This window comes from Lupinus angustifolius, chromosome LG09 (genome assembly GCF_001865875.1).
Source record: "Lupinus angustifolius cultivar Tanjil chromosome LG09, LupAngTanjil_v1.0, whole genome shotgun sequence".
Classification (NCBI taxonomy): Eukaryota; Viridiplantae; Streptophyta; class Magnoliopsida; order Fabales; family Fabaceae; genus Lupinus; species Lupinus angustifolius.
The window spans coordinates 20,626,423-20,649,059 of record NC_032017.1 but is presented as its reverse complement, the minus strand read 5'-3'; the positions used below and the strand labels follow the sequence as shown (position 1 = coordinate 20,649,059).

Sequence of the window (22,637 nt, the reverse complement as noted above, 5' to 3'; positions counted from 1 at the left end):
AATTCAACTTGTGACAAACAAATTCCTTAAATCATGCAAAAGAGTCCCACTTTATTCGTATAAATAATAATTTTATTATTTTATTTATGTTTAGAGTTATTCATTGAATTTGGCACAAAAAACTTTAAAAGTATTTAAGGAAAAAAAATTGACTCTAAAAAATTCTTTAATTCTCTTTCTATATATCTAATTTTCCTTTATTTTTCTATAATTTAACTCGCAAATAATTGGTGTTTTAAATTTCCACATTATAATTAATGCTAATATAAAGTTTGAAATCTTAACAAAATAAGAGTTAATATCCCTAAACTCATACCAAAAAGATGACATCTGCACCAAGATAAGAGCTAATAACTCCAAGCCACGTAGTGATCAAATATGTTGTTTTATAAGTTGTGCTACTACGTGTATCATTCGTTTGTTATTAGTTGAAAAACGAAAAAATACATTGAAATTAAAAAAAAAAAATTAATTATTTTCCTAAACAATCATAGGTGATGACTCATATAGCGATACGTGGATAAGAGATGTGTACCTACCAACGTAACTCACAACTTTTTTTGGGGAATATTTTTATATACTCTTTCTTTAGTCCTATACAGCTGCTCGTAATAATATTACAGTTCAACAATTCAACTTGTGATAAACAAACTCCTTAAATCATGCAAAACACTCTCACTTTATTCTTATAAATAATAATTTTATTATTTTATTTATGTTGAGAGTTATTCATTGAATTTGGCACAAAAAACTTAAAAAGTATTTAAGGAAAAAATTGACTCTCAAAAATTCTTTAATTCTCTTTTTATATATCTAATTTTCCTATATTTTTCAAGAATTTAACTCGCAAATAATTGGTGTTTTAAATTTCCACATTATAAATAATGCTAATATAAAGTTTGAGATCTTAACAAAATAAGAGTTAATATCCCTAAACCCATACAAAAAAAGATGACATCTGCACCAAGATAAGAGCTAATAACTCCAAGCCACGTAGTGATCAAATATGTTGTTTTATAAGTTGTGCTACTACGTGTATCATTCGTTTGTTATTAGTTCAAAAAATATATTTAGATTAAAAAATAATAATTAATTATTTTCCTAAACAATCATTGGTGATGACTCATATAGCGATATGTGGATAAGAGTTGTGTACCTACCAACGTAACTCGCAACTTTTGTTGGGGAATATTTTTATATACTTTTTCTTTAGTCCTATACAGCTGCTCGTAATAATATTACAGTTCAACAATTCAACTTGTGACAAACAAACTTCTTAAATCATGCAAAAGACTCCCACTTTATTCGTATAAATAATAATTTTATTATTTTATTTATGTTTATAATTATTTATGTTAATAAACAATGCATTTAAGAAAAACATTTAATAGTATTGAATTAATATATTTTCTAAGATTTCGTATTAAATGTTTTTCTGACTATTTTGGAAAAAAAACCAATTAACAAATCTCAAAATTTTATTTATATTTGATTAAATAATCATACTTCTATAAGCATAATACAAAAAGGAGAATACACATATTCACATGTACCAACCCTTCTGTCATCCATAATTGCTTCCGAGGCAATTATATTTTAGTTTTTGGTGTATTTTCTCATAAATCTCACCCTTTTGTTAATGGGGTAGTATCATTTTTTTACACGATCACTTTAGGAATTAAGTTTTAAGAATAACCAAGGGAAATAAAAGGATTCAAAAAATTTCCTATATTTTTCAAGAATTTAACTCACAAATAATTGGTGTTTTAAATTTCTACATAATAAATAATGCGAATATAAAGTTTGAGATCTTAACAAAATAAGAGTTAATATCCCTAAACGCTTATAAAAAAGATAACATCTGCACCAAGGTAAGAGCTATGACATCTGCACCAAGGTAAGAGCTAATAACTCCAAGGCACGTAGTGATCAAATATGTTGTTTTATAAGTTGTGCTACTATGTGTATCATTCGTTTGTTATTAGTTGAAAAAATATATTTAAATTAAAAAAATAATAATTAATTATTTTCCTAAACAATCATAGTTGAGACTCATACAGTGATATGTGAGACAAGAGATGTATACCTACCAACGTAACTCCCAACTTTTGTTGGGGAATATTTCTATATACTCTTTCTTTAGTCCTATACAGCTGCTCATAATAATATTACAGTTCAACAATTCAACTTGTGACAAACAAACTCCTTAAATCATTCAAAAGACTCCCACTTTATTAGTATAAATAATTATTTTATTATTTTATTTATGTTAATAAACAATGCATTTAAGAAAAATATTTAATAGTATTGAACGAATATATTTTCTAAATTGGCGTATTAAATGTTTTTTTTGACTATTTTGGAAAAAAACTAATTAACAAATCTCAAAATTTTATTTATATTTGATTAAATAATCATACTTCTGTAAGCATAATACAAAAAGGAGAATACACATATTCATATGTACCAACCCTTCTTACATCCATAAATCAAAGAAAACTTTAATATAATAAAATTGCATTTAAATTTCTTTATTTTTGGATCGATTTCCACACTTTAAAGTTTAAACATGAAAACTATAATAAATATTTTTGGCGTCAATACAAACAAGAGAATTGCCACAAGATGGTGTTTTAAATTCAACTTGTGACAAACAAACTTCTTAAATCATGCAAAAGTTTCCCACTTTATTCGTATAAATAATTATTTTATTATTTTATTTTTGTTTAGAATTATTCATCTGAGTTTGACACAGAAAACTTAAAAAGAATTTAAGGAAAAAAAAATGACTGTCAAAAGTTTAATTCTCTTTCTATATATTGCTTAAAAAGATAACTAAGGTAAAAAATGATGTCACAAATTACAGAAATTGAATCAGGTTGAGATATGATTTTTCAATAGATTTGTATGACATAACTAAATTTCTCTGCTACACTGGTCATGCACTTTATTTTACTGAATATATATATTCTTAAACCATTAATCTCTTTCTCTCATGCAACTGCACGAAATTCAAGAATTTATGGGTTTCTTCAGTATGTTGTCTCTGTTTCATTTTCACATCACACTTTTTCACACACTTTATTTTTTACTTTCTTCTCTCACTCTTCTGCACTCACTCTATGCTCAACTACTTCATTTCATGTTTCTCTGTTACACCCTCTTATTAGTTCTTTTTCTTCTCTTTAGTTAGGTGATGATGATGCATTAACGACTGATTCTATTGAATTTATGGTAAGACCTTTTCTCACTATTCCTCTTTTCCCAGAAAACCTTAATGGTTATGTTGGATTGTGTTTTACTATGCATTTCAAGTCAACACAGAATCTTATTTTTTGATCAAGTATTTAAGTGTTTCATCGACCCAGTTAATTTAATTTTCACTTTCTCTTAGGTTTTATGCCAGAAAGACTTTGGTTTCTTTTGGAGAGATTTGTTTTTTCAACCATGTGAAAAAAATTGTTTTTTTTTGTTTCCCTTCTTCTGGTACAGAAAGAATCTTTGCTATGTCTGTGTATGCATAAAAGGGTATCTATTAATTTTCTTCTTCTTTCTCATTGTTAGCATATAACTAAGTCTCAGCAGAAACTCTAAGCTTTTCTGATGTATGAATGTGTATGGTTTCTGGCTTCTTCTATAAAGGATCCTTTTGATATACTTGAATATAAAGGATCCTTTATTTTATGAGGAAGTTTGATTCTTAGGGGAAAATGAAGCAGTTTATTGAACATAGTCCCTCTCTTCTTCCCCTTATTTTGGTCAACATCCACCTTACCTATCATGTTAGAGAGGATTCACTTGTGACTTAGACAAAATCAAGTCACAGCTTTTGCAAATGTGTGCATATTTAATATATTGTTTTCTGATTTGTCCTTCAATCTTGTGAGTAAAATGAAACATTTTTCCCTGTGCCTTTGTTTCAGGTACATTGTATTATTGTAATTGCTTAAAAGTGGTGGTTAGTCAAAGGCATCCCCTATCAGGTGATGTTCACTTAGGTTGTAATTGCCAGTACCTTTAAAGATACTTATAAGGCCATGTTTTATGTCCATTTTCCCCAATATTTAGCCTGTTTGTTTTGTAAAGTTAATGATGCCTTGAACTTAAGTAAAGTTTGTGTGAAATATCACCTGCTGCAGATTCTAAACATAGGCAAGTCAATTAGCTGTTTCAATCATGGTCAGAAAAAGGATTGTACATCAATCGAATCATCCATTTGATTCTTACCGTAAGCCCTTTCTCTTCTCTTCTTTTTTCTTTTAATTTAATCAATTAATTGTAATGAATACCAATTAATTGTAACATTTGATAATATTGAAAGGAATCCAGTGCCATGATTAAAAAGGCATTTTTTTTAGTTTACAGGACAAACTTGATTACGTAATCTTTTCAAATGTGGATACCCTTTAACCATAAATTCTCTTTTCTTCACCAAAGATTATGTTGACATGATAACTTCCTCAAAATTTTCTTTCTGAACAGCTTTTGAAGCATACATCTCTGGTTCATGGCAAGATGTGGAGTTCATAACAATTGAGTCTGGAACTTTGTACATGCATTTAAAAAGTAAGCCCCCTGTGGCTATGGAGAAAGGCCCATTTTCGGATATTAGGGTAAAGTCGAGGAAAGCCGTTTCTTCAGATTGCTCCAGTTTTTTACGGCATGGAATCGACATATCTGTGCTGTCACCCCCCAAGCAGACTGATAATTCTGATGGATTAAATCTCAAGCCTGTAAGTGCCTTTTATGCTGAATTTTATGTTTCATTCTTTTAGTTGGGATTTTCTATAACTTAAGTAGCATTTTCAATGGAATACTCATGTCATCTTCTGTTGGAGCAAACCTTATGATAACACCACATGTCCAATGCATTCTCACTTCTTTATGAGCTAGAGTGTGAGCATGATTCATGCATAAGCTATTGCATTTATGCAGTTGATAAATTATAATTCTCCCTTGATTTCTTAATAATTATTTTTTTAAATAATGTAAACTTTGATTTCAAAATCTCCTTACATGAGATGATAGCTAAATGGAGCATATTGACATGGCATGCTATATCAATATGAGAAATTTGTGTGTGTATGCATTTACCAGGTGATCATTATAATGATTTCTCCGTTACATCTCTAGGCCTGTGTTCTCCTTTAATTTTTTATTGGATTAAGTTCTATCCTTTAATTTGAGAGTTGTAATTGCCACAACTTTTTTCTTTTTTAAATCGTAGGTATGGCTTGATGCTAGAATAAGTTCTATACAGAGAAAGCCCCATAATTCTGAGTGTCAATGCCAGTTTTATGTGAACTTCTATGTCAATCAAGGTTCAATTGGTGCAGAGCTAAGAACTCTTAGAAAGGAGGTCAAGGTATTTGGAATTAATCAAATCTCCATCCTCCAAAAGCTTGAACATAGTCCTTGTGAAAACGAGTTCTACCGTTGGGCTTCATCCGAGGACTGTCCTACATTACCAAATACAAAATTACTTCTGGGAAAATTCTTAGCTGACATTTCATGGTTAGTGGTCACATCAGTTGTGAAGAAGGTTCAATTCTGTGTGCGACCTGTTGAAGACAAGCTTGTCTATCAAATTATGGAAAGTGAAGTTGCTAGCTCTTCATTGAACACCGAGTCTCCAATAAATGTTGTGAGTTTCACATTTGACGATAAAGATGGCCTGTTAGTATCTAGTGTTTCTCAAGTTGTTACTGCTAAGCCCAAGACGATTGAATATGCACATGGATCTCATGAAGATAAAGTCTCTCCATCATCTTATAATGTTGAGGGCTTACGGCGTTCCAAACGCCGGCATGTTCAGCCTGAGCGTTACATTGGATGCGATGATGTTACTGAGTTTGATGTTGGTTCATTTAGAACCCAGCCACCAATGAAGATAGACACAGCGGCGAAAGAGGATGATGAATTGTCAATGCCATTATCATGCCTGTTTGGTTTGAAACAAAAGCCTCTACTTGAGGATCTTCGTGATTTTCAAAAGGTCAGCAAGATGAATACCTGTGGGGAGCTTCTAGTGTACAATAGGAGGAGGAGGCCTAAAACCAAGAAGCTAAAGTCAATTCGTAGTGATCCAATTGAACAGGAAAATCCACTTGCTATTGTTCCTCTTCCTGATCAAGTAGATCCAGTAAGTGTTAAGCATTGTGATCTGAATGACAAGGTTACTGGAAGTCATGGACGTGAATCTTCTGAAACTCCTTTAAAAAATTATCATCATCATCTGGCAAGTAGCTCTAAACAAAGGTGGAAAAATGTAAGTCTGTTAACATTTGATCCAAATCCTAATGCTGCACAAGCAGATGATCCAGAAAATATTGACGGCTTTTCTTCAAGAAGCCACTTTGGTTACAGCACATCCAAGATATTGAAGAAACATTCATTTTTTATGGATGATATGGACCTCGGAGGAACTAAATGGGAAGGGATAAGTTCCAGCAAAGGAGCTCAAGAGAAAACATATTATCCGACATATTCAAGAAGTAGAAATCATGAAGAAGAAAGAAGATATAAAGACAGAAGCTTAAATGCAACTGCCTACAAGGATTTGATAAATTCATACTTGAGGGATATCAATACAAAACCAACAACAGAAGAACCACCTGCCACTGACCAGTGGAAGCAATTCCAGGAAACAAGTGGCTTTAGTGAAAAGAAGGAAACAGGAACAGAAATATCCGAGGGAGAGGATGAGAATGATGAAGAATCTGAAATTGAGATGTTGTGGCGAGAAATGGAAGTGTCATTGGCATCAACTTATCTTGAGGACGCAGAGGTATAACCATTGGCTATTGCTTTCCCTTTCTTATTTTATGCCCCGACTCCTTTTTTTGCATTTGTGTGTATCTTTGAGAATTTTTATTTAAATTTATATCATCCTGTCAGTTTACTGGTGATCCTAGATTTATTACTGTGTACCTTTTTTCTCATGAGGCTGATTCGGTTCAACTAATCAGGGCTCAAATGCTGGCAATCCTGCTGAGACCATGGAAAAACAGAATCAAGGATGTCCACATGACGAAGAATATAAAAGAATGGATGATGAAATTGGAATTTACTGCCGCGTATGTGGCCATGTGTACGTCGACATTAAAGACATGTTTCCACCCTTTGTAAGTCAAGTTACTGCTTCATATTCCTGTTTGTGTGTGTTCCTATTTGTATTTCAATTAAGGTTTCTTCTTTCTCTGCTTCTTTACCTTGTATTTAGATGGAGACAATAAGGCTTGTTAGCAATGATCTCTTGTTTTGGTTAGATATTTTGTCTATTTAATCATTCAGTATCTTATAACCCTGTTCGGATTGGCAGCTTGAACGGACAGAGTGGCACCATGAGGAAAAGCAGTGCATTGGAGAAGATCCAGATTTAGAGGTAGAAGCTGATGAGCATGATGATTATCATCTTTTCTCGACCGACTCTCCTTCTGAAGATGAACCTAAAACTGAAGAAAGTGAAAACGTGTGGGCATTAATTCCTGAACTTAGACTGAAGTTGCATGCCCACCAAAAGAAGGCTTTTGAGTTCCTTTGGCAAAATATTGCAGGGTCTATGGAACCATCAGTTCTGGAAGCACATTCCAAAAGAACAGGTGGCTGTGTGATATCTCATTCTCCCGGAGCTGGCAAAACTTTTCTCATTATTGCTTTTCTTGTAAGTTACTTAAAGTTGTTCCCAGGGAAGAGGCCTCTGGTTCTAGCTCCTAAGACAACACTGTATACCTGGTATAAGGAATTCATCAAGTGGAAGATTCCAATACCGGTGTATTTGATTCATGGTCGCAGAACCTACAGGGTATTCAAGCAGAAACACTCGATGGTTTTTCCTGGAATTCCCAAGCCCACTGAGGATGTCAAGCATGTTTTGGATTGCCTGGAGAAGATAAAAAATTGGCATTCACAACCGAGTGTTCTAATCATGGGTTATACTTCCTTTTTGACATTGATGCGAGAGGATTCAAAGTATGCACATAGGAAGTACATGGCAAATGTATTGAGGGAAAGTCCTGGGATGCTGATACTGGATGAAGGGCACAATCCTAGGAGCACTAAGTCACGGTTGAGAAAAGTTTTGATGAAAGTACACACGGAATTGAGAATATTACTTTCTGGTACATTGTTTCAAAACAACTTTTGTGAATACTTCAACACTCTCTGCTTGGCTAGACCAAAGTTTGTTCAGGAAGTGCTGAAAGCATTAGACCCAAAATACAAGAAGAAAAAGAAGAAAGGAGCCAATTATGAGTCTCGTGCTAGAAAGTTATTCTTAGATACAATTGCTAAGAAAATTGACTCAAATGATAATGAGGAGAGGATGCAAGGTCTAAACATGTTGAGAAATCTAACTCATGGTTTTATTGATGTTTATGAAGGCGGGAGTTCTGATGGTCTGCCTGGTTTAGAAATTTACACACTGCTAATGAATCCAACCGAAACACAGCACGAGATGCTGCATACATTGCACGAGAAAATGGCTCAGTGCAATGGGTACCCACTGGAGATAGAGCTTTTGATAACTCTCGGATCTATACATCCTTGGTTGATCAAAACAGCTGTGTGTGCTGAGAAGTTTTTCAGTAAAGAGCAATTGAGCGACCTAGAGAAATGCAAGTTCGATTTGAAAATTGGGTCAAAAGTAAAATTTGTTTTGAGCCTTATCTATCGTGTTGTCAAGAATGAGAAGGTCCTTATCTTTTGCCACAACATTGCACCTGTGAAATTGTTCCTAGAATATTTTGAGAGGTACTTTAGATGGCAAAGAGGTAGGGAAGTTTTGGTATTGACCGGAGAACTCGAGCTATTTGAACGTGGCAGAGTGATGGATAAGTTTGAGGAGCCTGGTGGAGTGTCAAAGGTACTCCTTGCTTCAATTACAGCTTGTGCCGAAGGCATTAGTTTGACTGCAGCTTCTCGGGTAATCATGTTGGACTCAGAGTGGAATCCATCTAAGACAAAGCAGGCTATTGCCCGAGCTTTTCGGCCTGGTCAGCAAAAAATGGTTTATGTGTATCAGCTGTTGGTATCAGGTTCACTAGAGGAGGATAAGTACAAAAGAACCACTTGGAAAGAGTGGGTATCAAACATGATTTTCAGTGAGGATTTTGTGGAGGATCCTTCCCAGTGGCAGGCTAATAAGCTTGAAGATGAAATTCTGCGCGAAATGGTAGAGGAAGACAAGTCTAAATCATTCCATATGATATTGAAGAATGAAAAAGCTTCAACAAACAGAGAGGTAAATATATTTTTTTTCTCTATATATAAAAAATGACGCATCATTATCGATCTTATGTTCTCCCAGTCCGAGTGCAATGTGTGCATTATAATTTAGATCTCTTGCATATGCTTGCCTGCATATACATTCAACGTTCTTCAAAATAACCAAGCATTAGTCCCACTATGTTGGATCGGCTATATGGATCGACTAACACCATTATGTTTTATCATAAATCATGTATCCTGACAAAAATTGATCTCTAAATCTTTCTTAATTGTTTTGCCCATGGTTTTCTTGGCCTCCATCTAACCTCCATTTGATATACTCTCCTCACTGGGCTTCTAACGATTTCCTCCAGATATAGTCAACCCACATAAGGTGCAACTCTACCATTTTCTACAATAGGAGTTACCCCGACTTTCTCTCTAATATATTCATTCCTAATATTATCTTATCTAGTGTGTCCACTCATCCAACGCAACACTCTTATCTTTGCTATGTTGAACTTATTATCTTATTAATGTTTAAATGCCTAACATTCAGTCCTACATAACATTACGGGTTTGATACTTTTGGGTTTAGTAAAATTTTCCTTTAAGCTTTTGTGGCACCTTCTTATCGCATATGACATCTAATGTGCTCCACAATTGCATACAACTCACTTGAATTCTATGGTTTATATCTCCCTCAAATTTCACACCGTGTTGTATGATTGACCAAGATACTAAAATCTAATGACTTGTGGTTTTGATATGATCTCCAATAATTATCTCTACAATAGGGTTTTTCTGCCTTTTGCTAAACTTATCTCCACATACTGTCTTTTTTCAACTTACAAGAAAGTCATGTGCTTCTAAAACTTGTTTCCTCATTTAATTCTTCTCTCGATTCTACAACTATGACAATATCCTTGGCAAGAATCATGTGTTCATTGGACTGCAACTAATTAATTGTGTACTGTGAAACCACTTTTATGTTAAGTGTACTTTGTTAAAAGGAGCATGTGTCTATGTATCTAATTTTGGATTCTTTCATATTCACACCAGTGTTGTGTATCTTATATGTCCTCCTTTCCTATTACATATCATTTGATCATGCCACAAAATATTTTACATGCAATTTGCTGCACAGTCCAAAATAAAGCGAGCATGTCATTTTTCCTTTCACTTTTAGATTTATTGTTTTTCTATTTAGTGATTTTGAAGAAGAAATAGAATTTTTCTAATGTTTTAGTTTGTTCAATTAACTTATTGTGGACTTACTAAGTCCTAGCACATACAAATGTTTCTTTTTTCTTTGTTTCTCAGGTTATGATGGGTTCTAAATTCTAAATTATGAATGGTACTTGCCTAAGTAGTTCCACACCTTATATCACTCTGAAAATTTAAGATCGAGTGAATAATGTTGTAGTGGATTGTATTCTGTTTCCTTTTGTGACATTGTTGTTTAAGCAAATAATCCAGATATAGATCTTCCTGCTACAAATTGTTATGCTTATTGTTATTAACTGTTTTTTCACACTCACCTTTTTCAGCATAGGCCCATCCAAAATTAAAGATTGCAGCAGGACTTCAATAAAAGGAGTGAAGCCCATCTTTATGGAGACCCTAAGCTATCTTTTCCTTTTCTGTTATAAATAAATTTTCAATAAGCATTTATTATTGGAAGAAAACTGTATCTACTAACAGTGTATGAGTTTTATATACTATCGCTACATCATTCACCATTTATATTTAATAATCATTGACTCTTTTAAAAAACAAAAGGAATGATGTAGTGACTGTGTATGAATCTTTACATTAATAGTGCATAAGGATTATACATTTTTATTATTTGGTATATTTGAGGTTCCCCCCGGAGTATGTAGGGTGATTGGTAGCATGGATGACATTGAACTTGTGATATCATTATTACCCTGTCTTAAAGATGGACCATGGATATTTATCTTTTAAGGTTATTGGCAACTTTTCAATATTTCAGTGAAGTTGAGACATAATTTTATAACTGCAGAACTTTTACTAGTCTCATTGCAAATTTAACCTGTTTATAATGGTTAATGTCTCATCTACAACAATGAATGGGTTCCTGAATTTATGTCTCAATGTTAGTGCCAGACTTTGGATCCTGTTGTGTAAACATGGCCATCATGTTAGATAGAAATCGATATAAACTCATACAAGGGCTTAGTTTTAGTTATCTTGCCTATAGGCTATAGCACATGATGAGTATGACTCATGTTATGTTATTCAACATGTGAGAATATAAAATTTATGCACTGTCGGTGTAAAGATTTATACACATGCGCTCGGTATCAAACATGATTTTCAGTGAGGATTTTGTGGAGGATCCTTCCCAGTGGCAGGCTAATAAGCTTGAAGATGAAATTCTGCGCGAAATGGTAGAGGAAGACAAGTCTAAATCATTCCATATGATATTGAAGAATGAAAAAGCTTCAACAAACAGAGAGGTAAATATATTTTTTTTCTCTATATATAAAAAATGACGCATCATTATCGATCTTATGTTCTCCCAGTCCGAGTGCAATGTGTGCATTATAATTTAGATCTCTTGCATATGCTTGCCTGCATATACATTCAACGTTCTTCAAAATAACCAAGCATTAGTCCCACTATGTTGGATCGGCTATATGGATCGACTAACACCATTATGTTTTATCATAAATCATGTATCCTGACAAAAATTGATCTCTAAATCTTTCTTAATTGTTTTGCCCATGGTTTTCTTGGCCTCCATCTAACCTCCATTTGATATACTCTCCTCACTGGGCTTCTAACGATTTCCTCCAGATATAGTCAACCCACATAAGGTGCAACTCTACCATTTTCTACAATAGGAGTTACCCCGACTTTCTCTCTAATATATTCATTCCTAATATTATCTTATCTAGTGTGTCCACTCATCCAACGCAACACTCTTATCTTTGCTATGTTGAACTTATTATCTTATTAATGTTTAAATGCCTAACATTCAGTCCTACATAACATTACGGGTTTGATACTTTTGGGTTTAGTAAAATTTTCCTTTAAGCTTTTGTGGCACCTTCTTATCGCATATGACATCTAATGTGCTCCACAATTGCATACAACTCACTTGAATTCTATGGTTTATATCTCCCTCAAATTTCACACCGTGTTGTATGATTGACCAAGATACTAAAATCTAATGACTTGTGGTTTTGATATGATCTCCAATAATTATCTCTACAATAGGGTTTTTCTGCCTTTTGCTAAACTTATCTCCACATACTGTCTTTTTTCAACTTACAAGAAAGTCATGTGCTTCTAAAACTTGTTTCCTCATTTAATTCTTCTCTCGATTCTACAACTATGACAATATCCTTGGCAAGAATCATGTGTTCATTGGACTGCAACTAATTAATTGTGTACTGTGAAACCACTTTTATGTTAAGTGTACTTTGTTAAAAGGAGCATGTGTCTATGTATCTAATTTTGGATTCTTTCATATTCACACCAGTGTTGTGTATCTTATATGTCCTCCTTTCCTATTACATATCATTTGATCATGCCACAAAATATTTTACATGCAATTTGCTGCACAGTCCAAAATAAAGCGAGCATGTCATTTTTCCTTTCACTTTTAGATTTATTGTTTTTCTATTTAGTGATTTTGAAGAAGAAATAGAATTTTTCTAATGTTTTAGTTTGTTCAATTAACTTATTGTGGACTTACTAAGTCCTAGCACATACAAATGTTTCTTTTTTCTTTGTTTCTCAGGTTATGATGGGTTCTAAATTCTAAATTATGAATGGTACTTGCCTAAGTAGTTCCACACCTTATATCACTCTGAAAATTTAAGATCGAGTGAATAATGTTGTAGTGGATTGTATTCTGTTTCCTTTTGTGACATTGTTGTTTAAGCAAATAATCCAGATATAGATCTTCCTGCTACAAATTGTTATGCTTATTGTTATTAACTGTTTTTTCACACTCACCTTTTTCAGCATAGGCCCATCCAAAATTAAAGATTGCAGCAGGACTTCAATAAAAGGAGTGAAGCCCATCTTTATGGAGACCCTAAGCTATCTTTTCCTTTTCTGTTATAAATAAATTTTCAATAAGCATTTATTATTGGAAGAAAACTGTATCTACTAACAGTGTATGAGTTTTATATACTATCGCTACATCATTCACCATTTATATTTAATAATCATTGACTCTTTTAAAAAACAAAAGGAATGATGTAGTGACTGTGTATGAATCTTTACATTAATAGTGCATAAGGATTATACATTTTTATTATTTGGTATATTTGAGGTTCCCCCCGGAGTATGTAGGGTGATTGGTAGCATGGATGACATTGAACTTGTGATATCATTATTACCCTGTCTTAAAGATGGACCATGGATATTTATCTTTTAAGGTTATTGGCAACTTTTCAATATTTCAGTGAAGTTGAGACATAATTTTATAACTGCAGAACTTTTACTAGTCTCATTGCAAATTTAACCTGTTTATAATGGTTAATGTCTCATCTACAACAATGAATGGGTTCCTGAATTTATGTCTCAATGTTAGTGCCAGACTTTGGATCCTGTTGTGTAAACATGGCCATCATGTTAGATAGAAATCGATATAAACTCATACAAGGGCTTAGTTTTAGTTATCTTGCCTATAGGCTATAGCACATGATGAGTATGACTCATGTTATGTTATTCAACATGTGAGAATATAAAATTTATGCACTGTCGGTGTAAAGATTTATACACATGCGCTCCATCATTCACCATTAATTTAGATTACTTTTTTTGAAAAGTCAATAACAATTAAATATTCATGGTGAATGATGGTATCTAAAATTCATACACTATCAGTACATACATCTTTTTCTCCTTCAAATTTCCAAACATAAAATCCTAAATATTTTTATACACTAAACATTAGGGGATAAATAGCGTAATACAACTAATTTATACTACTAAGTTTGACACCCCTTTTGTCCTAAAGGTAGGTAAAACTTTGAAAATTCAAAGAAAATAAGGGTTCATCTAATGTTGTCTAACAAAGTCACATATTCTTATACCACTATGATTATTGCAGCATAAAGATTTATTGATGCCAAACAATTCAACTGCCACAAAATCATTTATCACTTAAAAAATTGTAGTTTCCAAATTTTTTTATCTGTTGCTATAATTTAATTTGAGACCATATTTTTGTATTCAAATTTTTACCTCAAATTCTATTGCTGGCCTATGTAGTTTGTTTGTTTTGATGTAAGTAAGACTTTCAGTATTTATCTTTGGAGTTTTTAGAATTTTCTTCCATCTGAGAGAGATGAGACTGATATGAAAATATACCAAATATGATAAGACATTTAAGCATGTCCTGCTATTAATATTTGCTTTAACGTAACAAAGTTAATACAATATAATCAATATTCTTGACACTTAGCTTTAACGAGTATTGATTGTGAATTTGTGTAATTACTTGTTTCGATGCCAAAAAGATTTTACTATTTTAGCATCATATTAGTGAGGTATATACAAGGCGTGTGACTTGGCTTCTCTATATTTTTAGACCTCTCCAATCAAGTGGTTAATTAAAATTATATTACTGCTTGTTTCTTCTAAAGATTGAACAATCCAATCATGGAAACCAAATAGTAGGACCATTGAATACTAACCACATTTAATTATTTAATTTATCAAGCGGCATAGTTTTTATTATAAAGTTAAAAATGTGTAATCTATGGCATAAGTAATGGCTTTTCTATAGGGGTCAAATTTCTAAACCCGGTAGAATGAATAGAGCACGAAGCAAGAAATCACTTGAACGGTCAGATTTCTTTTTAACTTTATGGTCATTTATTTTCTACTATAAAAAATTAAGAAGTGGATAGCATAACTGAGTAGGGTTCAATTGGGGCAGAATTAAGAAATCAAAATAGGGTTTTGCTGATATATGCAAAGACGTAAAAGGGTACATGTTTATGGGAATGACGTCGAAATGGTGGATTTAATTTCTGAATGATAAAATACCTTTTATGTTTCTTTATCATGGAGTGTGGATCTACCTTGTGTTAGGTTGTAGGGAAGAGATATTTGTTATCTCAAATATCAATGAAAATAAGTAATGTTAAATAAAAAATTCAAATAATCATTATGTTTTCTATTTGTATTTAATTGTCATTAGTGTGGACAATATTTAGGATATGGTTTAAGATAATAAACCTAAGCTCTATTAGAAAGCTTATAATATGTTAATCAGACTCCAACTTTTTAGAAAATTTATTTAGCTTGATAGATCATATTTTAAGTCACCTAAAAACTTATTAAGTCTAAAACACACTAATCTATTTAATTATATAATAAACATATTATACTATTTTAATACAATTAATATTATATATGAAATTTTAATTAGAAATGTATAATATTAGATAATTATAGTTAAAAGACAACATGTTAACCTATTTAAAAGTAGATTCATGCCTATTTAAAGGTCTTTAAATATATTAAGAGATCAAGTTAGACTTTTAAATAGATCATACATGAACTTTAAATTTTCTTTAAATATGTAAATAAGTCAAATCTAAATTCTTATGTTGTATCAACTTGACTTTTTTAAGGTGAAATTTAACTTATTTTCACTCCTAGTGAAGAGTATTATAGTAACACCAACTTATTACTTTTGTTTAAACTAACATATTAAATAAAATAATTGTTAAATATATCGATTATCAATACAAAATAATATATTTTGATGACAACTTATATTCACTATTATAATATTCTATATTTCATTTACATTAACAATCATTAAAACAAATACAAGAAAAAGGAGGTAGTATATGATATCATAGTTTAAAGTCTATTAGTACATACGTTATGTCACGTTGGGTTTGCTATACAATTCGAGATTGACTACTGTGTTCCCCACACATGCACCTCTCTATATTAAATTATTGATGCTATTGAAGTACCACCCTCCACATAACTCATTACATTTTAATTAATATTTTTTATTAGTTATTAAACTTTATAACCAAATTCCTGAAATGAATACCATATATATGATCATAAATAATCCATAATCATGGTGGATATTAAAAGTTATATTATATATAACATAGAAACAATCCAATCTATATTTTGCTTTCAAATGTCATTAGACATTACAGGATGGAGGTTTAATCAATTAGCACTCAATAAAAAGACGTAAAACAAGTTGGCTGAAGTTGGTGAGAAAATACAAAGATACGAGAACGACATAAAAGAAAGTTCACGGTGATGGAATTATTTGAAAAGTTGGGTAAGAGTAAATTATAACCAAAACCAACAAGATAGGGGTAATTTTTATGCATAGTTTTTAATCATATAATTTGAATAATGCAATCCTATTCAACCTTTTCTAGGAAATAGGAAAGGAGAAAAGTGATCTCTACATCCTTGAGACGAGAGTATTATTAATATATTTCATCATGCACTTCGTCATCACTAGAACTTATTATTTTAAAACTACCTGCATTCAAAAAATATACATACAACTTGAACAATTTTATATCACAATTCACAAACAAGTTGTTATTATGTAGGAGTTTCTAGAATACTATTTCAATTTCAATCTCACATATTGATAAAGTTGTAGAAAATGATGAAATGAGAAATATAAAATAATAAATAAAAGTTGCAGTTTGAGATAAAGAAAAGAGATAATTGATTGAGAAAACCAAGTCTAAAGGAGTGCAAGTTGAGAATGCAAGTTGCAAGAAGCACCGCATGAGGTCCCTGACCAACTCTTCTGCTATAATTCAATACCAATATCTCTCTCTTTCAAGTTTCAACCACATACTTTCTCAACAAAATAAAACACTCATTTTTTCCTTAATAAAAACACCACTAATCCAAGTTGCATTACAAAAATACCTCACTTTCTCTCACCCTCCTCATATATATGTTTTCTTATTCAACATCAATAAAACTCATAAACCAAACCTAAGTTTCCTAAAAGCAAAACCAATATCTTTGGTTTTGTGGAGAGGACACAAATAGAAGGAGAAACTTTTTATATTTACTTGATAAAATGCCTTCTGCTCTTCAGTTCCACCGATTCAACCCTGCCTTCGATGCAGCCACCACCGCCATCGCTAACGGCGTCAACTTCCCAAAGCAGCAACCACCGCCACAACTGCGCTTTATATCCCTCTCCTCTGCCAAAGCAACCGTTCCCGAAACGGTGGCTCTCCACCACGATCAGTCGGTGGGGCCGAACCAGTGCTGCTCCGTCGTGATCCAGCACATCGACGCTCCAATTTCCGCCGTGTGGTCTGTCGTCCGGCGCTTCGACAACCCGCAGGGATACAAACACTTCGTGAAGAGCTGCAACGTGGTCACCGCCGACGGCATTCGTGTCGGAGCTATCCGTGAAGTGAGGGTTATTTCGGGTCTCCCCGCCGCATCAAGCACGGAGAGGTTAGAGATCTTAGACGAGGAGAGCCATGTCATCAGCTTCAGCGTGCTTGGCGGTGACCACCGTTTGAGGAATTACCGGTCGGTGACGACACTTCACGGTGACGGTAATGGAGGAACAATTGTTATAGAATCATACGTCGTTGATGTACCGCAGGGTAACACAAAAGAAGAAACATGCGTGTTTGTAGATACAATCGTACGGTGCAACTTGCAGTCTCTGGCTACAAAATCTAAGTATTCAAAACTCTGAACACTCGTTGTGAAAGATAAACTGTGAAACTCTCTCTCTTTTTTTTACCTTCCCTTCATTTACTTGTTTCTTTTTTGACCTACTGGGATCTCTGTTTTTTTCGAATATGGGTTCGGATCTTTGTGTATCCTATTGTTGTATTATGGACATTAAGGATGCCTGAGCCTGTGTTGGGAATTGGTAATTAGATCAGTAGGTTTTTTTGTTGAGGATGTTGGATCATATTGAAATGTTTGAATGAAAATGTATATATGATATCTGATATATATCATGGGTATGATAATGGATGGAAATGATTTGAGCTCAACTTCCTCAAATTCAAGATTGATTGGAATCAAATACAATGCAAAATTAATTTTTATAATTATGGTTTGGTTTTTGTACTCTTATCACATCATTCATTATTACTGTAAATGGTATTAACAAATCAATATAGTGTAAAAAAATTTGGTATATAAATATTAAATCCTTAACCAAAGAATTAAAAATTTATACATGTAAAACTTTTTACATTGTTAATACATCATTTACATTAATTTGTATTATTTTTGTTTGAAAGTAAATTAACAAATTTATTCTTAAAATATCTTTATATACACGGACAGAAATGATACATTTATTTACATATATAATATATATGACACATATTTATATTTACATACATAGACAAAGTAGACTTTTAGTTTTGATTAGTAAAATATTAACTTTAATATATAGAATATATAATTATAATCATATATTAGTATAAAAATACAAAGAGCATAAAGTATGAGATAAGTTATTGACACTAAAATTATGACATGGTTTCTACTTAAACATTTTATATACAAATATTTTTAAAAATATCATAATCTTAATGATCTAAAAATAACTTATTTTCTGATATGAGAAAATATTTTATTCTTAAATACAAATATATTTATATATATAGTTGACATATTTCAAGAAATTATTTATTCAGATTGTATTGGTTCAAACAAGACTCATTTATTTAATGAATTTAATTTTTAACTAATGTTTAATTTATTTTGATTATGATTAAATGAGTCAAATTTGGAAAGAATATTTATTTTACATGTTCATTGTAAGATGTATCACTGTAGGCTAGATGTGTCAAAATGGGGAACTTGGACGAGTTCGGGCTAGCCCATATTGGGTTGGAATAAAAAACTTAAATACAATTTATACATATCAAATTGTAGTCCAAACTCGCCCTAAACGAATGCGGCGGGCCGACTCGCATAAACTAAAAAAATATTTTTTTAAAAATTTAAACTTATTTAATCTATTTAAAAAATATTTATTATTAGATATTAACGTATAACTTTTTTAACACATTTGTTATGCCAAATGTAACCAAACTTATAGATCTAATGTCTTATGTTTGAGCTAAGACGTAATGTTAAGTCCATGTGCATGATTTTAACATAATTCTTTTATTAAATCTCTCATTTCTATTAGACTTTGACTGTCTAACACAATATAATTTATAACTTCACTTTAATATATAAGCATTTGGATACTATCATAATATTATTTTTTCAGATGTTCTTTATCAACACTTTCATTGTGAACTATTATATTAAATTTGATTGTGTGAAGTTCTCTATGATAAACAATTTAGGATAATTTTAGTACTGTTGTAAACATTATTTTCTTTATTATGTTTTTATGGTAAAAGTTAAATCGATTAAATACACAATAACATAATACTTATTATCTATTTTTTATTATAAGTTGTTTTTTAAATTTTATTTAGTACTTATTACCAAGTTATAGGTCCCAAAAAGGATTAAAATACATAAGTAAAACGGGTAGTCGAACCCAGGAAAAGCCCGTATCCGTCGGGAAAGTCCGTACCCATCGGGAAAGCCCATCCCGAGCCCAGATTTAAAATAGTCTAGTTAGGTCGGGCTAAAAAGCTCAAATTCTATAAAAAATATCTAAAATGATATCAAAACCCTATAAATATTCGGACTTTGATGAGTCTGCCCGAACAGGCCCGCCGGTTTTGACAGCTCTAATCATAGCTGCTCATACTTCAATGTACTTATGGGAAATAAATTTTATGTTAAAATATTAATACAATTTAAACATAAAATCGTAAACCTTTAAGCATAGATCTGGCTCGCATTTAGTCGACTTATAAATTCTTCAACAAAATTTGTTAGTTCATTGGATGAGATCAACGGTTGACCCCCACCCCTCCCCACCTTTTTTAAACCTATTAAGGAATCATATGATGTATATAATATATCATATGTATAATTAGTTTTTAGTCGATTTTCTGTCCATGTCCTTAAACTTTAAGGATAGTGATTGTTTATCCACAACCGATTATGTATTAATGTGAAGAAGACATTTTTTAATTGGAAATTTTTTTTCTGCATTTTGAAGTAAATTTTAATTTCTTTTGGAGATTTCGTAGGGCATATATTAAAAAATATTTATTAACCAATTAGGATAAACATCTTATATTTAACTATAATAAATGCATTTAACCTATATTATATATAAGTTTCCTAGAATTCACCGTATATTGGTTGTCTTTGAAAAGTTAATCATTTTGATATGAAACATATTTAGAAGTTTATTTATTGGAATGTGGGTATTTTGAAAAGCTTAGTGAGAGGGTGAAAATATTTCCTCATATTTAGTTTGGTTAAAAAGAAGGGAAACTAGCTTCTTTTTTCTCCACTTGCTTAGAGAGGTGAGAAGAGCACAAGTTTGAAAATCGTTTGGAGGAAAAAACAAAATTATGATAGGAGAAATACTTGGGGCACTGTTTTTCATATCCTCTCCAATTTTTTAATCATAAGAGAGATTCTAATAAAATCTCTCATTTTACTGGCTTTCTTTTCTATCCCCTATGTAACCAAACACACCGCAAAAGAATCAATTCATATGTTGCATAGAATACCACTGGGGATCTTCCTTTTTTACTCTATCATTTTTTCTCTCAATATGCTTCACAACTCAGTAATTTTCTACCATTTTCTTCTATCCATTGTGAAACGCACGCTGAATTCTAATAATTAGGTGACTAGTAAGTTAAAACCAAGATTAATATTATATGTAAAACCAATTTGAGATAGCATTTTTTTATTGTACCTTCATTGTTTTTGAGTTAGTTTACTATAATGCATGTATAAATAAAAGATAAGAACTTAAGAAGGCAGTGAAAAATGAAGATAATTTCAATATTTATTGTAATTGAAGTTGTAACCTTTTAAATATACAAATAATCCTATAAAACCAAAATCTATTTTTGTTTGTTCAAATGGTACATGTTTAAATATACATGTTTAATTCCCTTAAAGCAAGGTCTCAGGTTCGAGTCTTGTCGATATAAAAAATAATCGCTGAGAGAGTTAGTCTCACATGCCTATGAATGTTTTTGGCTCGGATATGATTACATCTCATGCGAGCATACATGTTATCTCATGCGAGCATACATGTGAGAAAACCATAAACCAACAAGTCTTCTTTCTACGTTTGTCTTCCTAAGAACACCATGATTCTTCCCTTCTTATTTATTATCCATTCTCAGCATGGGTGTCGGTGCATGACGGTGGGCATTGATATTTACAAGTTTCTTTAAAGTTTTAAAATAAAATTCTGGGAATGCAAACATAGTACTTTAATCCATATCAATCCAGAAAGGATATCTGATAGAATTGAAACCATGATAAGGGAAGAGAAACGTAAGCTAGGAATTAATTAGGAACTGTTTAGTATTTAGACATGGATGATGACATAACTTTAATTAGTATTAATTGTATGAATCAACCTATGAAATGCAACTTGCTTAGGGTTAACTCAACTAGGTGTGTAAAAAAGGTCAAGTTGCCATTCCCTGTCTCCTCATCAATATTCTTTAGGTATTATTTAACCTTTTCCTTATTTTTTGTATATAAATAAAATGCTAGTTTTGTGTGGAAGCTATGCAGAGAATGGCAAGTTGGCTTGCAAGTTGGCAATAAGGGCCCTTATTAATGTTTTTTTGCCCACTGAAAAATTAATAGAGAGGTGTCTCATTAGTCATTTCAAGGCATAAAACCAACAATATTTTTCTTCTCTAGTAACCCAATTTCACCCTCTCTAATCCCAAAGACATAGTTAGCTGCTAACAAAGATTCCCCTCTATCTACCATTCTTTTATATATATATATATATATATATGTGTGTGTGTGGGGTTGGAGACTTGGTCTTGGAGATGAAGCTAAATAAACAGTAGCAGCTAGCATAGTTCTTAGCTACCTAGAGATTAATATAAAGTGTTTAATGTCGGCAATAAATGGTTATATTTAAGGTTGGTAGGGCATAGAAACTATCTCCCACGCCAATTGTTTTGGGCAAAAGCGCAAAAGGAGAATAATTTTCTGAACCAAAGAAATTAAGGAGGAAGAGAGAATCTTCCATATTCACCTCTTTTAAGTATAAACTTGTGATAGTAGGAACACATGCTTATCAAATATATATATATAAGTATGCCAACTACAATAAGTTCGTATCTATCCTGTTATCAGGCATGCAACACTTGCAATTAATCTAAAAAATTTAATTAGCAATTGGTGGGTTCCAAGATAACATATTCTTATTTCTTGCATACCTAAAAGTGTATAAATGGATAAGGAAACCCCATTTTAGATGAACTAACAGAAAAGAAACTTCTCAACCTAATTAACACTTGCATATATATATATATATA

At 32.0% G+C, this 22,637-nt stretch overlaps 2 protein-coding genes across 7 annotated transcripts; both read left to right on the top strand.

Moving 5' to 3' along the window:
• On the top strand, positions 3,132–13,676 carry LOC109356762 (SNF2 domain-containing protein CLASSY 2-like). 6 transcript variants are annotated; one of them, XM_019600275.1, is made up of 9 exons: positions 3,149–3,234; positions 3,924–3,983; positions 4,140–4,228; positions 4,483–4,733; positions 5,228–6,787; positions 6,969–7,124; positions 7,322–9,091; positions 11,541–11,690; positions 13,212–13,676. In XM_019600275.1, the coding sequence occupies exons 3-9, from the start codon at positions 4,177–4,179 to the stop codon at positions 13,248–13,250; spliced, it is 3,978 nt and encodes a 1,325-aa protein (XP_019455820.1). In that variant the 5' UTR covers positions 3,149–3,234; positions 3,924–3,983; positions 4,140–4,176; the 3' UTR covers positions 13,251–13,676. The 6 variants fall into 6 exon arrangements, with proteins under 6 accessions (XP_019455822.1, XP_019455820.1, XP_019455821.1 ...); XM_019600276.1 differs by having other exon boundaries at positions 4,069–4,228; XM_019600277.1 differs by lacking the exon at positions 3,924–3,983 and having other exon boundaries at positions 3,132–3,234.
• On the top strand, positions 17,288–18,233 carry LOC109357315 (abscisic acid receptor PYL4-like). Its single transcript, XM_019601203.1, has one exon. The coding sequence runs from the start codon at positions 17,288–17,290 to the stop codon at positions 17,924–17,926; it is 639 nt and encodes a 212-aa protein (XP_019456748.1). The 3' UTR covers positions 17,927–18,233.

Coding starts and splice junctions, on each gene's coding strand:
- LOC109356762 (XM_019600277.1), top strand. CDS start 4,177: ATGGTCAGAAAAAGGATTGTACATCAATCGAATCATCCATTTGATTCT. Junction 4,229..4,482: donor TCATCCATTTGATTCTTACC/GTAAGCCCTTTC, acceptor CTTTCTGAACAG/CTTTTGAAGCATACATCTCT. Junction 6,788..6,968: donor CTTATCTTGAGGACGCAGAG/GTATAACCATTG, acceptor TCAACTAATCAG/GGCTCAAATGCTGGCAATCC.
- LOC109357315 (XM_019601203.1), top strand. CDS start 17,288: ATGCCTTCTGCTCTTCAGTTCCACCGATTCAACCCTGCCTTCGATGCA.